This window comes from Rhincodon typus, chromosome 7, assembly GCF_021869965.1.
Source record: "Rhincodon typus isolate 14 chromosome 7, sRhiTyp1.1, whole genome shotgun sequence".
Taxonomy (NCBI): Eukaryota; Metazoa; Chordata; class Chondrichthyes; order Orectolobiformes; family Rhincodontidae; genus Rhincodon; species Rhincodon typus.
The window spans coordinates 4,891,780-4,908,759 of record NC_063338.1 but is presented as its reverse complement, the minus strand read 5'-3'; the positions used below and the strand labels follow the sequence as shown (position 1 = coordinate 4,908,759).

General features: G+C 39.8%; 1 protein-coding gene across 1 annotated transcript in view; it reads left to right on the top strand.

The window, feature by feature from the left end:
* The window catches only part of LOC109927323 (protein FAM117B-like), a 182,030-nt gene that overhangs the window by 63,146 nt on the left and 101,904 nt on the right, over nt 1-16,980 (top strand). Inside the window, exon 6 of the mRNA XM_048598678.1 lies at nt 1,128-1,241. Within this exon, the coding sequence (XP_048454635.1) occupies nt 1,128-1,241 (114 nt within the window). The remainder of the gene's footprint in view (nt 1-1,127; nt 1,242-16,980) is intronic.

The window sequence follows — 16,980 nt, the reverse complement described above, 5'->3', positions numbered from 1 at the left end:
TGGTCAGCATGGACCAGTTTGGGCTGAAGGGCCTGTTTCCATGCTGTGTTACACAATGACTCTATGATTACTAACTTTGATATTGGTTTTAAAAAAAATACATAACAGGTAATACAAATTGTATGTTCTTCATAGGACAGTGCTGAATCTGAAACATCCACTTCTAATACGGAAACTGCTTTGTTCTGGTAGCCCGTATTTGAACAGTTTTCATTTGTATTGCCTCCTTTATAAAAAAACAAAGAAAAAAACACTTGGTACATGTAAAATGAATGTCAAATGAGGAAAGGAGATATGTTTGGATTCTGTATAGCCTAATGAGGTACTCAGCTTAAGTTTTGAAAGTTTTCTTAAGTTTAAAAAGTGATTGAAAACTTATGAAATGCTTTCCTGTGGAAATGTTCTTGAAAGTTTCTGTGGGCTTAGTTGGCAGTCATAGCATGTAACTATGCTGTAATGGTTAGAATGTTCTTGGACTCATCCTGAGTTTGTGTTAGGTGATGTCTGGGAGTGGCAACACTATTGTGATGATTAGGCTTGTCAAATAGGATAGGGGAGCATAATCAGTCGGAGGTGCTGCTGATTTCTGTGCAGTGACCCCTGCAGAAAAGCTGAAGGGTGCCAAGTGTGCAAGGTAAGGTCAGTTGGAATCTGTTATGAAGCCTCCACAGTCAAAAAGGACCATCAATGCCATTAGGTTTACGGCAGGGAAACAAATGTTAGTGGAACAATCATGACTCAGCATGTTGGGCAAATTTATTTGAGGAGGTTATGATGCAGAACCCTAAAATTTGAGAAAAGTTATCAGACCAATTTTTCATATGTTAGCAGCCCCATAATTGATGATTTCCTATTTATTTAATCCCCTAAAATGTGTTTAATTGCTCGTTTACCCCTAAAATTAATCCAGCAAAACTTAGCATATTTCTCTATAATTCAACCCTGCTTGAATATCATCTATAAATGGCATTTCCATGATCTCAGCACAGGAGCAAGCTAAGTACTGGAAGACTCAGATTTTTAAATAGGCGGAGCTCAGTGAATGTGTTTCAAAGAGTTTATTCCTCACTTTAAATGGTATGCACTTTAAAACTCTCATTTAATCTCATTGACATTTTCTTTTCCAGATCGCGAAATTGCGTCAACAGCTTCAACGGAGCAAACAGAGCAGTCGACACCACAGAGAAAAAGAGAGACAATCTCCTTTCCATGGCAACCATGCAGCAATTATCCAATCACAGGTAAGATCTCTCTGGCACCAGGTGTATCAGGTTATCTGTAAACCCAGCAAACAGAAGTGTACTTCAGGTAACAACAGCAACAAAAGTGAGGAAAGTTACAGAAAACTTATTGACTATTTTTAAGAATTAAGAATTGAATAAGAATCCAAAGAAAAGTCACATTCAACTCCATGTTCAAATCACTTCTGTCACCACAGATGCTACCAGACCTGCTGAGTTCCTTTGCCATCACTTCCTGTTTATATTCCTTGTCATCCCTCCCCCCGTCTCTCTTGCCATTCCCCTCTTTGGCCCATCTCCCTTCCTTAACTACCTCTTCCAATCCGGCTGTCAACATTTGCAGCAAGATATTCTCAAACTGCTTTGGAACATATTCCAGATATGAACAAGAATAAACTTGGCAATAGTTGGACACAGTTAACGTAAAATGTTACTCTGGTGTGATGTTAGCTAAAAGTGACAAGATGGAAACAGTCAAATACTCCAACTTAAGCCTACAAGACTTTGAGTCTGAAGGTGCATTAGGCAGAGAAACAGGCTTATGTTTCTTCCTGATGTGGAGGTGCCGGTGTTGGACTGGGGTGGACAAGGTCAGAAATCACACAACACCAGGTTATAGTCCAACAGGTTTATTTGAAAACACCAAGCTTTTGGAGCCTCAGTCCCTCTTCAGGTGTTAGTGGGAGAGGTAGTATCAGGCACAGAATTTATGCTCTCTTACCCCCCTTCATTCTCTCACGCTTCCCCCAAATGCCACCCCACACGTGCTCTCACACATGCGCACACGTGAATCAATGGGATGAATTTGTATTTGCAGATACGTTTTGTTTTGTTCAAAAAGGCGCACAATTTATTTGCAGTCAGTTAATATGGCATTTTATAAATTCCTGCTTTAGAAATGAAACCAGCCTAACTCCAAACCAAAACACAAACAGATTCTAAACAAGGTCTTGCACCTAATATGCATTGTCTGACCTAAAATGTCAGCTCTTCTTTACACTGATAAAACTTTTAGTTTTCTAAGGACTGTGACTTGAAAGGAATTTGGGAATTTACATATGCATATTAATCAATTAACCTTCTAACTGATTAAAGATTTAACAGCATCTTAGATTTGTTTAGTATATCCTCATCAATTGTGTGAACCTTTGATCTTTTACTTATAAATTCTGTGTCTGAAACTACCTCTCTCACTAACACCTGGAGAAGGACTGAGGCTCTGAAAGCTTGTGTTTCCAAATAAACTTGTTAGACTATAATCTCGTGTCATGTGATTTCTGACCTTGTTTTTTCCTGGAACACTTCACTCACCTGAAGCCCCGAAGCTGCTGTTTGAGGGGCACTACTGTGTTGGTCAGCCATGCTTGATACAATGTGTCCTGTTCTTAGCACCTGTTGTTGTTGTGGTGTTGGATGGATTTGCAGGTTGATAATCACCTTGTGTGGCTTTGTCAAGTGTGTCATTTTGGTGGCCATCAAGGCCTGGAGTGAGTCTTGAACCCAAAGCTTCTGGCTAAGAGACAGGACTACGACCTACTGGACTATAAGCCCTGTACAATTATGGAAAGAAACTGAAAAAAATTTGAATAAAGTGAGACAAGACAAGAGCAATGTGCTTCTTTGAAAGGTGGTGTTGCTTCTGTGCAGTTTGGATAAGATCCTACCTAGAAGCATGATCGTGTCTCTGAAAGTAGTAATTGACATAATCACGTGTGACTCCCATTATCTCAAATTATGGCCATTTGATTTTGTTTTGGACAAAGTGGAGTTTCTTTTTGTGGATTTCTCTTAATGTGTTGAGCCACCTCTTGACTATTTCATACCTATTCTGCTGTTATATTTGCAGGTTTATGTAAGCTTTGGCAATGAAAGAATGAGTGAATGGAGTTTTAATTAGCTCTGGAAATCTGAATGTGGTGATCAGCTAATTGAAGTGAGACCAGATTGAATTAGAGTGTTGTATGATCTATCCCTAAGCATTGTCCATTTTAACTGCACGATAGTTCACTTGCCTCATGGCCATGAGATTGGAGGTTCAAGCAGCAGTGCAGCACACTGTATTTCATGGGACACCAACATTGTTCAGAACTCAAACCACAATAGAAGCTTGAACCCCCAATCTCATGACCAACACATTGAGAATCCACAAAAAGAAATTCCATTTTGTTAGGCAATTGTCCAGCATTCAGTCTTCAATGGGCCTTAATTCCTCCAATTACAAATTATGATTATCCAATACATTGGCAGGAGCTGAAGGCAGAGACTTGCATTCTGCAGATTCCATCTCATTCTGTTACTACCGTAGGTTGAATCAGTTGGCCATCCTACCTAGCCCTGGGTTGCAAGTCCAACCCACAACCTCCTCTTCAAAAAGGTTACCACTTCCACTCTGGCAACATTGGCCTATTATGATTCTGTCTGAACTTGTTGATGAAACTTTCATGCACGCTTCTGTTACCTTCAGTCATGATTCTTCCAGTACTGTTCTTGGCAATGTCCCATCTAACATTTTTCTTAAACTATCAACTCTTCTGTTGATAATCTAAATTGCAGCAAATTCTGTTCATTGTTTGTATGTGTTCATACGCTGGCCTGCATTCCTATCAAGTTTGTGTTTGAATCATTCCATTGTCTCAGGGATGCCTTGCATCTCTATCAACTCCATAAGTTACCAAGAACAGTGTTCCTTCAATTGCAGTCTCTTGTATATACCCTACTTCCATTGCTGGCCATGACATTAGCGTCTAAGCCCTAAACTCTGAAATTTCTTCCCTAGAGCTCTCTGCATTCTCATTCTTTGTCATAGAGTGATACAGCATAGAAACAGGCCCCTTGGCTCACAGTCATCTCCGCCTGCACACCTTCTGTCCTTATTTAAAACCTTCCTTCATATATCTCTGACCAAGCTTTTAGTTATGCACTTGAATAGCTCCTTACGGTCAGAGTCCATTTTTGTCTGATTAAGCACTTGTGCAGCACTCTGGGTGTTTTCCTGATAGAAAGACACTACATGCAGAGTGGTGTTGCAGTAAAGCTGGCAGGCAAATTTATTATAATCTCAAATAATCAATTAAAATTGAACGTATTCCTGGGAATTTCCATGTGCTGGGAACAGCCCTACCTTTTGGTTTCTAATTTTCCCTTGCCTGTGCGTTGTTATTGAGGATTGGGCACAGATTTGTCCCAGGCAAACTTCTGATTTTTGCCGGAAGTTTCTGATGTCTGCTGTCGCCTCAGACTTATGGCCAGGAAGCTGGTGGTTATCTTTTTGAAAGCAATTGGCCCTGGGAATGGATGGCATTTTTATTCTCTCTTTTACATAATGTATTTCTGCACACTTAAATAATAAGGCTTTAATATCTCCAGTCTACACTTGTAATCGGTTAAGAGTTGACTTTAGTGCCACTTGTCTTTTTGTGCAAGAAGCCTTAACGTTCATGGGATAGATGATTTTAATAGTTTCGCAACATGTCAAGTTCAGCTGTACAGTAGTGGCAGAGAATGTAGTTATAATATCCTATGTCAAATTTGCACTGATAAGGGACTGTACAGGAGGGAAGAGCAAAAAGAAATTCGGTCATTGGATAATACCTGATTTTCAGGGTACACACTCAATTGTCTGTCAACATTCATGTAGCTTCTGCCTGGTGTGCTGCTTCCCTGCTGCTAGGATGAAGAAGGCATTGCTACGTTGTGTGCTGGAGAATGCAGTGGGCCAAGTGCCTACAGGGGATCTCTTGAATAAGACTACACAGAAGATTTAGATTATTAATACAGAAGAGCAAAGAACAGTCTCAAGTAGAACTTCTTAACTGGAAGGAGGATAACTTTAATGGAATGAGAGAGGATCTATCCAGGATGAAATGGAGCAAGGAAGCCTTTGACAAGGTATCGCATGGTAGACTAATTAATAAAGTTAAATCACATGGGATTTGGGGAGACCTTGCCAATTGGGTACAAAATTGGCTTGGTGGTAGGACTGGTTGTGGAGGGTTGTTTTTTGAATTGGAGACCTGTGACCAACAGGCTCAGATTGGTGCTGGGTCCACTGATTTTTTTTTTTTTTTGTCACTTATGTGAATGATTTGTTTGAGAATTTAGGAGGTATGGTTAGTAAGTTTGCGGATGACGCCAAAATTGGTGTTATAATGGACAGTGAAGAAGGCTCTCTAAGATTACAAAGGGATCTTGATTAATTGGGCCAATGGGCGGAGAAGGGGCCAATGAGTTTAATGTTGATAAATGAGAGGTCTTGGATTTTGGGAAAATGAACAAGGGCAGGAATTAGAGATAGCTAGAACTGCAGATGCTGGAGTCAGAGTTGACACAGTATGGAGCTGGAAGAACACAGCAGGCCAGGCAACATCAGAGGGCAGGTATGACACAGTTTATGGTAGGGCCCTGGGAAGTGCTGTTGAACAGATACCAAGGAGACAGTTCATTGACAGCTCTGTCACAGGTAGACAGAGTGGCTAAGAAGGTGTCTGGCACATTTGCTTTCATTGTTCAGACCATTGAGTGTAGGAGTTGGGACGTCATTTTGAGGTTGTATAGGATGTTGGTAAGGCTTCTTTTGGAGTACTGTGTACAATTCTGGTGGATCTCCTACAGGAAGGATATTACTAAATTGGAGAGGCTTCAGAAAAGAGTAACAAGGATGTTGCTGGGAATGGAAGGTTTGACCTATAAGGAGAGGATGGATGGGCTGAGTCTCTTCACTGGAGCATGGTAAGTTGAGGATTGATTTTATAGAGGTTTATGAAATCATGAGGGACATATATAAGATGAATAGCAGAGGTCTTTTAGCTATAGTGGAAAGTTCAAAATTAGGGCGCATATTTTTAAAGTGAGAGGAGAAAGATTCAAAAGGGACCTGAGAGGCAACTTTTTCAGAGGGTGATTCATATGTGGAATGAACTGCCAGAGCAAGTGGTAGATGCAGATACGGTTACAAGATGTAAAAAACATTGGATAGGTACATAATAGGAAAGGTTTGGAGGTATATGGGCCAAACGCAGGCACATGGGACTAGTTCAGTTTGGGAAATTGGGTCGACATGAATGAGTTGGACCAAAGGGTTTGTTTCCATGCTGTATGACTGACTGACCAGAAAATCTTTATTAGCAAAATGGGAGCTCTTTTTAAGCAGGTTACGTTTCAGATACAGGCTGGATACATTACAACACAAAGGAATAGGAAAGAAGCCAAAGTTTCTTGGTTGACCGGGGGACAGAATATCATGTAACAAATAAAGAGGGTGTGTTGATGCATGTGGGGTGAAGTTTTTTTTCAAGATCCGGGGCAAATAAACTGAAGAGGAAAATAAGGCTTGAGAAGGAGAATAGAATGCTAGTCATCATTAAAAGGAACTTAAATGTCCAGCAACACTTCAGTAGTAAGCAGGTAGTAAGAGTTGGCATGGGTTCCATTAGAGACAGGTTGGGTTATCCATAAGACCATGAGTATAAGTGCAGGGGTAGGCTGTTTGACCCCTTTAGCCTGCTCCATCAATCAGTAGGATCAAGGCTGATCCAACGTTCATAGAATCCGTGCAGCGCAGATAGAGGCATTTGGCCAATTGATTCTGCATTGACCCTCAGAAAAACATCCCACCCAGACTTAGGATTTCTAATTTATGTAACTTAAACTTTACCTCTTTTAAAATTTTACCACACATGCACAAACACAGGGAAAACAGATAAACACAGCCATTATGAGTGGAAGGGAAAAAGAACTATTTGAGGGGAATACAGTTCTTCTTCAGTGGTGGGTTGGTTTCACAATCTTCAATTATGCGCTCGATGTAATCTACGTAACAATAATCAATCTTTACTGGTTGATTGGACCCTGGATCTGTTTTATCCCTTCGGTTTTAGAATTAATTCTTTCAGTGTCTCAGAGATACCAATTTTACAGGGAAAGAGAAGAGAAAAAGATTGCAACTAACTTCTGTAAATCTCCTTACTTCTCTGTCAGATTCGCTCCGATCTGAATCTGTTTCAAACTGCACTCTGACTAATCAGATGGTTTTTTGCTAAGCTTCATTCTCTTAAACCCACGATAACTGGAGCCATTTGAAAAGCCAATCAAAAGACTGCCTCTGGCCAGTTACCCTGAACATGTGCGTGGTACTGCTTTGACTGGGGACTTTGTTGCAAAAATAAAATTGTTTCATGTATAAAAACCGAAAGATCTGCGGATGCTGTAAATCGGGAACAAAAACAAAGTTGCTGGAAAAGCTCAGCAAGTCTGGCAACATCTGTGAAGGAAAATACAGAACATTTTGGGTCCGGTGAACTGTTCTGAGGAAGGGTCACCGGACCTGAAATGTTCTGTTTTTTTCCTTCATGGATGCTGCCAGACTTGCTGAGCTTTTCCAGCAACTTTGTTTTTGTTCATTGTTTCGTATATGCCCGCTATCTTAACTGGCTCACCCAAAGTTAGGAAAAACTCATTGTATTTAATTTCCTTTTTAAAGCAGTGCCCATTTTTCTCATTTTCAGTTCATTATCCAGAAACACGAAATGGTGTAGCCTTTTATAGGCTGCATAGATTTTTCCAGAATAGTTACAGGGATGAGCAATTTTAGGTGGGAGAACCTGGGGTTCTCGTTGGAGCAAAGGAGATGGATGGCGATTTAATAATGGTGTGCAGGATTTTGATAGATTTCGATATGATAAAGAAAAACTGTTCCCTTTAGCTAATGGAGCTAGGGGACACAAGTGACGTACTGGATGGATGTGAGGAAGAACTTATGTTTTGACTTAAGAGACTGGTGAAAACAGACACATTGATTTCTAAAGAACTCTGGTAGCAAGGTTAAAGGATTGAGCATGGTGACCAAGTTGACTGACTGGTTACTCTCCAGAAACCTATGCAGTAGATGAGTTGAATGATGATGTTTTGTGACATAATCACTGGGTGTATGACTTGTTGATCTTTCAGTTATGGCAGTAAATTGAACACATTGAATCTCAGTTTTTATGCCATCTATGAAAGATACCCTTCTGAAGTGAGCAAACAGCAAATAATCAGATTTCATCAGTTGGATAATTTGCACTCTTGACCTACATTCACCTCATAATGTTCTGCAGATCCCATAATTAGGTAACTGCTGGTTATGCATTGTCCAGCAGTGTTGAATCATTAGAGTGGAGTCAGGAGACTCCAAATTTAATTCATTGAGTAGGGGATATTGTGATATGGCAGTACGTGATATGTCACGATATTGCCTTCTTATAAAGCAAATCTTAAATCTATAAATCTCAATTGTTCTTCACGATTGTTTGATTTGCTTGTTGTTTATGTTATCTTTACATATGTAAATTAAACTTTGGGATCCTGTGCAGAATTCTGGCAGGCAATTTATCTTTCAAGTAGCTGCGGTTTATTAATGTGGCTTAACGAAGACTTTTTAAATTGCTGAATATTCACCTTGGGCTTATGAGCAATTTAGTTCTTTATTTCTAAGTTTTTTTTTGGGATTTTGAATTGAATCACTCAGATATGTGTCATCGTTTATTCAATAAGGTCCGGTTTGATCATATAATTGTACCCTTTTGTTTTTTATGCTCAGTAGGGTAAGACTTGGTCACTGTCAGTCAACAATGTAAGACAGTGTGAATAACTGTTACCATAATTCTGTCATGAAACTGTTGCTGTTGAATTGGCTGTGCATGAAAGTGGCTTATGCTCACTTGTGTTTCAATTTTCTTTCTTATTTGAGATTAACTTTGAGATGAGTGAGTGGAAAATGAATGCTGGCAGGAATGAAATTGAAAAATTTCAGAATGAGTTTTATTTCCTAATCATGCACCCAAATTGCAGACTTCATATTTGGTGTGATGTTATGGCAACTGCATATCATGGGCTTTATTTTTGCATCCCAATAAACGTAACTACTGAGGAAAAGCAGGTAAGGAGTTTAAGATTGCAGGAGCTGTGATTTGTAAAAAGCTTTCTTTTTATGAGTTTTTTTTAATGACATGATGAGTGTCTTGAATTGAAGTGTTGTGGAACATAGGGACCTGGGAGTGCAAGCACATAGTTCGTTGAAAGCGGGGTCAGAGGTGGACAGGGTGGTGAAGAAGGCATTTAGCATGCTGTCCTTCATTGGTCGAGACATTGAGTATAGGAGTTGGAATGTTGTGTTACAGTTGTATAAGTCGTTGGTGAGGCCGCATTTGGAGTATTGTGTACAGTTTTGGTCACTCTGTTATAGGAAAGACATAGTTAAACTGGAAAGTGTGCAAAGAAGATTTACGAGAATGTTGCCAGGACTAGTAGGACTGAGATAATACGGAGAGTTTTGCCAGGATAGGACTTTATTCCTTGGAATGTAGGAGAATGAGGGGTGATCTTATTGAGGTGTATAAAATCATGAGGGGCATAGATAGGATGAATGCAAGTAGTCTTTTTCCCAGGGATGGAGAATTGAAAACTAGAGGGCATAGGTTTAAGGTGAGAGGTGATAGATTTAAGAAGGACCCGAGGGGCAACTTCTTCATGCGTATATGGAATGGGCTGCCAGAGCAAGTGATTGAGGCAGGTACAATAGCAACATTTAAACAACATTTGGATAGGTACATGGATGAGAAGGGTTTAGAGGGATATGGGCCAAATGCGTGGCAATTCAAACTAGCTGAGTGGGCACCATGGTCAGCATGGACCAGTTTGGGCTGAAGGGCCTGTTTCCATGCTGTACTACTCTGACTTTGAGTGGACAAATGGCTGATGAAATTCAGTGCAGAGAAAGTGCAGTCTAAATGGTTTTGGTAGAAAGAGCACAGAGACACAACGTAAAGTAAGGAATACAGTTTAAAAGGGTGTGGAGGAGAAAAGGCTCTTGGGTTTGTATGTGCATAAGTCATGGAAGATAGAAAGAAAGATTTGAGAGACCAATCAATAAAGGTTATGGCATCCAAGCCTTTGTAAATAAGGACATAGTACATAAAAATAATGAAGATTTGCTAAATTTGCATTGAACACCAATTTGGCTTCAGTTGAAGGATTGTGACCAGTTCTGGATACCATGCATCAGGATAGTTGGAAGGCATTAGGGAAAGTACAAAAAAGATTCATGAGAATCGTTCCAAAGATGAGGAACTTCAGTTACCCAGATGGATTGAAAAAGTTGAGAGTCTTGTTCTTCGAGAAGAGAAGGTTAACAGGAGATTTTCATAGAGGAATACAAAATCAGTAGTCTGGACAGAGTAAATGAGCTCAAGACTGTTGCTATTGGTGGAGGATTGAGACCAAGAGTTACAGATTTCAGTTAACTGGCAAAACAAATATTGGCAGCATGAGTATTTTTCAAGGCAACAAATGATTTGGATCTGGAATTCAGAGTGAGTAATGGAGGCAGTTTCAATCCAGGCTTTCAAGAGTAAATTAGGCATTTGTTGGCCTGCACATTTTTCCTTTCCAAATTGGGAGGAGCTCTTGTCCAATTACATTGAAGAGTTGACATGTGCGCCATGGATTGCCATCTTCTGTGCTGCAACAATTCTGTGATTCTTCAAAATGTAAAATTAACTGTTCTTTACTTGACAATTATTAAGAATTGTAAGCTAATGCTGATGATCAAAATAATTGTCCATGCTGCAACCAATAAGAAAAATGAGGCTAGAGACAAAAAAAAACTGCAGATGCTGGAATCCAAGGTAGACAAACAGGAGGCTGGAAGAACACAGCAAGCCAGGCAGCATCTGGAGGAAAGGAGCAGGCAACACTTTGGGTATTGCCCTTCTTCATGACTGTTGCCAGGACTAGTGGGCCTGAGTTATAGGTAGAGGTTGGCTAGGATAGGACTTTATTCCTTGTAACGTAGGAGAATGAGGGGTGACCTTATTAAGTGTAAGGAAAATGAGGCATTTGGTGCAAAGCATGGGCATTGAAGATAGTGTTTTTTTTTTTGTCAGTTGCCATAACAGTTTTCATTTATATAACCTTATTAGTGTAGGTGAGAAACTGATTTAAACTCAAGAATGAACTATTTAAGTTGTTGGAGAACCAAGGTCTAATGTCAGCCAGTGAGAATGAGTCCGATGAAGGAGTATGACTTGTTATGGGATGTGATTCTGACAATCTTGACCTGAAATTTGTGGAATGTAGCAATTGGCATTAAACCAGAAGAGCGCAGGTACAAGAGATGAGGGCATCAGTAGAGGATGAGCTGGACATAGAATTAGGCTGTCTTCGTGCTGGAGAGGATCCACCAAGTTGCATTTAAACAGGATATTGAAATTTCCAATAGTCTGGTTGAACATGGGTCAGTGGCAAGGATGTGGTGTTTGTGATGAAGATAATTACTTTGATCTTTCTATTGTTCATCTCGAGTATGTTGAGTGTCAGTCAAAACTTTATTGGGAAAACAGCCTAACAACACAGGAAAAGGATCAAGAGAAGTGAATAGCACAGAACTTGGTACACACGTCAGAGATCACCCTGTATTAGTGGGGATTTCTTTATCTCGACTAGAATGCTTTACTTCATATTTCTGATCGTTAATCTTTTAAATAACCTCGGGTCATTTGGCAATTCTAAATCTCTGTTGAGAAGCTTGGTGAGATTAAGGACTGCACCAGAGTATCATTGCCATTTGTTATTTTGGAATATGACATCTACAAAAGTTTGTTTTAACTGTAGGAGAAGGTGAATTGAATAAGACCTGAAACAGCTGATGTCTGAACTATTCGTGCTTGAAAAGAAAATCATTTGGATCCAGGTTTTTAATGTTTGCTGTGTCTTCGTACTCATCCACTACCTCTCTTTTATTTGTCCTATTGAACATTTATGTAGTGGAATAATTTATGAACATTGATTTACAGTTCCTTCGCAGGAATTGTGATAAAATAGCTATGTGTACTAAATGACCCCAAATAGTGAAATAACCAAGATTCTATTTTTTGTATCTTCACTTCAAGATGAATCTGAAGCCATTAAAAGGCAACTTACAATTAGTTTGAGCTATTTATTACCCGTGGAATACTAGATATGAGAAAGACTACTTCACAAGATTGCAAGCATTCATTGTCTCTCACTACACAAACATGGTACCACATATAATCTCACTGTCTTTGCAACTTGGCCTCCAGAATGGAGGACTTCTCATGGTCCGCACTTAGACTCTTTGCTTCTCAAGTCATCTGTCATGGTTACTGTACTCATTAGAGTACCCAGTCTCTGTTGTCATCCAAACAGCACACTTCTCCAGAATGTACTTAGCTGGTATAACTTAATGACTGTCCCAGATTTTCTGTGATTGTCCTGAATTTGAGATTCATTTCCAAGTGTGGGCAGAATTGTGCAAGAGACCGGGGTGTAAATTAGAGAGTGGAGCTCTGAAAAAAGTAGGGAATGAGAGTTGGGCGTAGGTTTGTACATTGGTGAACAGCACATGAAGCCTCAACAAGGTTGAGGAAGCAGACTGAAAGACCACCTCCTTGAGTCTCTGGAATGCTCCTCCCTCCCCTCTGGTCTTGTTAGCACCTGCCACCCTAGTCATCTGGCAAAGTGTACCAAATTTCATTTCCTCCAGATTTGGGTACGCTATGTTTAGTTTGGTTTGTGAAACTCTTGATGAATCAAAAGCCTCAGAGACTGCTTTATCTGACTCCATTAGTGATCTGTTAAGCTGTCTTAACATCTGTTGTGAAGCTGGCATATAGCTGTATAATTGTCTGCTCTAACCCTGTTTTCAGCTTTGTCTTTTTTTGATTCTGATTCTATTGCACAATTGTTGTAAATGGGCTTTTTTAAAAACCTGCCTCAGTGGCTTTTGAGCATTAACTTCCTCCTTTGTTGCTACTGCTTCCAAAGTGAGGATCATCACAATATGATTGTTTTGTTCTTAACCAAACCTTTTCACATTATCACAATATTTGCAGTGACGACAAATGCACGTGGTTTATATCCTAAAACGTAATGACAATGCAAAGTTGCACGTTATCCAATTCTAATACTTGAAACTCAAGCAATTTGATGAAACCATCAGCATTTTGACATATTCCCATTCTAAAATGGACAGAAATGGAAGTGTGTTTTTAGAAGTTAACTCTTTGTTTTAAAACATCCTGAAGTACAGCAGCAACCAAAACTGACTTGTCAGGCAACCTAAACTCTTGTTCACAAAAATGAAAAATTCTTACTTGTCGGTTTGTTTCACATTGTTGTTTTCCCCTTTAATCTGCTCCACTCTTCTTTCAAGTGTGAGGTGATGAGTGTCATGATGGGGAGATGAACCTCTGAGGGATGTTTCCTGCATTTTTTTAGTTGATGTTGCATTATCAGTGTTTTCCTCAGTAGGTTCTGTCCCTTAATTAATTGCGCTTACCTATTACCCATCTACTGTTATGTCTTCTATTCCTCTGCCTGCCTAAACCAATACTTCTCCCTTGAACTGCTGAAGCAGTTTAAAATCAAATTAAAAGACCCCGGCAACCTCTTTGGAGATGACAGAAAAGGTATTGAGAATTCCTCATCTGAATGACCTTGTCTGTTCTCTCTATTGATCCTGCTCATCTTGCTGCACGTTTCAATATTTTCCGTTGCTAGTTCAGATTTCCAATACCTTTAGTTTTATTTATGTTCACTTTGTTTCCCAGGCCAGAGCAACAGATGTGTTTCTATATCTTTCTTTCTCTGCTGTCTGACATTGTCCATTAGAATACTTACAATTACAAAAAATCACATAAACATATTAAATAACTTGAAGCTTTCTCTTCTTACCAAAAATGCAACTTGCTGTGAAATTCTGTCTTTGGTCAGTCTGCTTTCTTGAGGTTAGCTATAACCATGCTTTTATACTTCCCTACACAAATGTTTCTATTTTTAAAAAAAAATGTTAATAGTTTGAGAAAACCTGATATTTGCCCTCCGGCTTTTACTTATATTGTAAAAAAAACTAACCAAATTGATTTTTTTAATGGATTGAAAGCAATTCATTCTGTCAATTAGTTAGGTTTAATACTACTGATTATGCGTGCAGCAGAATTGCCTTTGGCAACACTAGCTAGGTTTTGGGCAAAAGTTCAAATCCTATACCAGGTTTTTGAAAGCTGTGGCCAATCAGTAAAAGTTTTACTAAAGATATTGACTCATGGAAGTGCATTAGTGTGTCAGTTTGATCATATTGGTTTGAAGTAGATAATTAACAAACTTCTTTGGACATTAAAGACATGTTGCTGAGAAAAAATGGCAGTTGAAAATTATTTCAGAAAGCATTTTGCATGTCGTGAGGGGGAGAAATGTATCAGCGTGTGACAGAGAATCCTGACAGTTAATAAAATAAACACTTAAACTCTAGAGTGCTGATTCTCAGTTTCCCAAGGAAATCTCGCAAGCACATTTTGAATTTCAGGGTGGGAATCTCCGTAGAAAATGTTTACTGAATGTTTATCAATGATTTGAAGTGTCAAATGCTGGAAATATACCAGCAATACAGCAGCATCTTGAAGTTATATGCAGTAAATTATGGTGTGCAAGTCAACAGGACGCAGAAAACAACCACATTGTCCTGCCATCAAATGTCATGTTTTTGCATCTGCAAGTCAACCACTCTTATCAGCAATGGTATACTGTCCTTGTGTTAGTAGTCAGCCTCAACATTTTCTTACTCCACAAATTTGATGCTTTACTTTGCAGCACCTTACAACTTGGTTCAAGGGTCAAATGAAAATGCAGATGGGGCTAGTTTAGTTTGGGATTATGTTCAGCATGGACTGGTTGGACCGAAGGGTCTGTTACCATGCTATATGACTCTATGAAAGAGGTGTTGCAGAGACGTAGAGTTTACGTCATTTCAAAATGCCAACAATCCACACTGGCAGCTCACTTTTATATTTTGCGTATAAGTTGACCCCAATTTTTGGACAAATTTTGAGGTTTCAAAGTCCCTATTTATCATCATTATCATAGATATTTTTAATCAACCTATTCAGATGCATTATGACATGCGTCTGGACAGGTGGGACGTGAACCTGGACCCGGGCTAGGGACATTGCCACTGTACCACAAGAGTCCAATGGACTCCTCCATAGTTGTAATGTTATTAAAAGTCCTAAGCCGCTTCAACATGCAAAGAATGAAACACAATTTGACTCCAAGCCGCAAGATATTTGAACTCATTGGCAAAAACTTGTTGGAAGAAGTAGGTTTTAAGGAGTACCTTGAAGGAGGAAGCAGGTGGAGAGGGATGAGCGTGTAAAGGAATTCCAGAGTTTAGTTCTCGGGAGCTGAAGGCCTAACTGCCAATATCAAAGTAATTAAAATCGGAGATACAAAACGATCAAAATTGAAAGAACACAGATTATTGAATTTTTTTAAGGGTTGGAGGAGGTTTTCTATATTAGGAAGGGAAAGGCTACGGAGGGATTTGAAAACACAAATGAGAATTTCAAAATTGAGGCATAGCTGAATTGAGAGTCATGTAGTTCGCTTAGCACTTAGTGGAATTAAGATACGGGCAAAGAGTTTTGACCATAAGAAATTGGAATAGGAGTTAGTTTTTTGGCCCCTTGAACCTGCTCCATCATTCAATAGGATCATGGCTGATCCACCATTACTTGGGTCTACTTGCCTGCGTATTGCCCATAACGCTTGATTCCTCCACTGGTCATGAAACTATCTATCTCAGCCTTAAATATCCAGACTGATACTGCCCTTACAGTTCGCTGTGGCAAGGAGTTCCAAAACCTTTCAATCCTCCAATTCCTCCTCATCTCCATCTTAAATTGGCACCTCTTTATTCTTAGACTATGTCCTCTGGTCTTTGATACTCCTACGACGGGAAGCATTTTCTCAGCATTTACCCTGCCAAGCCCCTTAAAAATCCGAATATTTCAATGGGGTCACCTCTTGTTCTCCTAAACTCCAATGAGTGGAGTCCCACCAGTTAAACTTTTGCCCATAAGACAGTCCTTCCATACTGGGGATCATCTAGGTGAACCTTCTCTGAACTACCTCCAGTGAAATAATATCTTTACTTAAATAACGGGACCAAAACTGCTCAGAGTACTCTAGATGTGGCCTTAGCGGCACCTTGTACAGTCGCGGTAAGACTTCCCTACTCTTATTCTCCAACCTCCTTGAAATGAGGGAGGACATGCCATTCGCCTTCCTGATTACCTGCTGCATCTGTGTAATAGCTGTGCATTTTGTGCACTAACTTTGTTTTGTGCACAAGTAATCCCAAGTCCTTTTGTGTCGCAGCTTTGTTGTTTTTCTCCATTTAAACAATACACTGTTCTTTGTTCGCCCTTGCAAATGAAAATTATAGAATCCTTACAATGTGGAAACAGGCCACTCAGCTCTTCACCAACCCTCCGAAGAGTATCCCACCCAGACCCACCTCCCCTACCCTATCCCCTACTGTAACGCTGCATTTCGCATGGCTAACCCACCTAGTCTGAACATTTTGGACTGTGGGAGGAAACCGGAGAAAACTCACAGCACGGAGAGAATGTGCAAACTCTACCCAGACAGTTGCCCAAGGCTGGAATCGAACCCTAGTCCCTGCCACTGAGGCAGCAGTGTTAACTGCTGTGTCACTGAGCTGCCCTGTACTTTACATTTCCTCCATGTGCCAACTTTTCCCCTCACTTAAACAATCAGCATCTCTGTAAATTGGTTGTATCTCTCTTGCAACTTGCTTTTCCACCTATTTTTGTGTCTGCAAATTTAGCTACAATACATTTGTTTCATTCCTCCAAGCCATTAACATACATTGTAAACAGTTGTG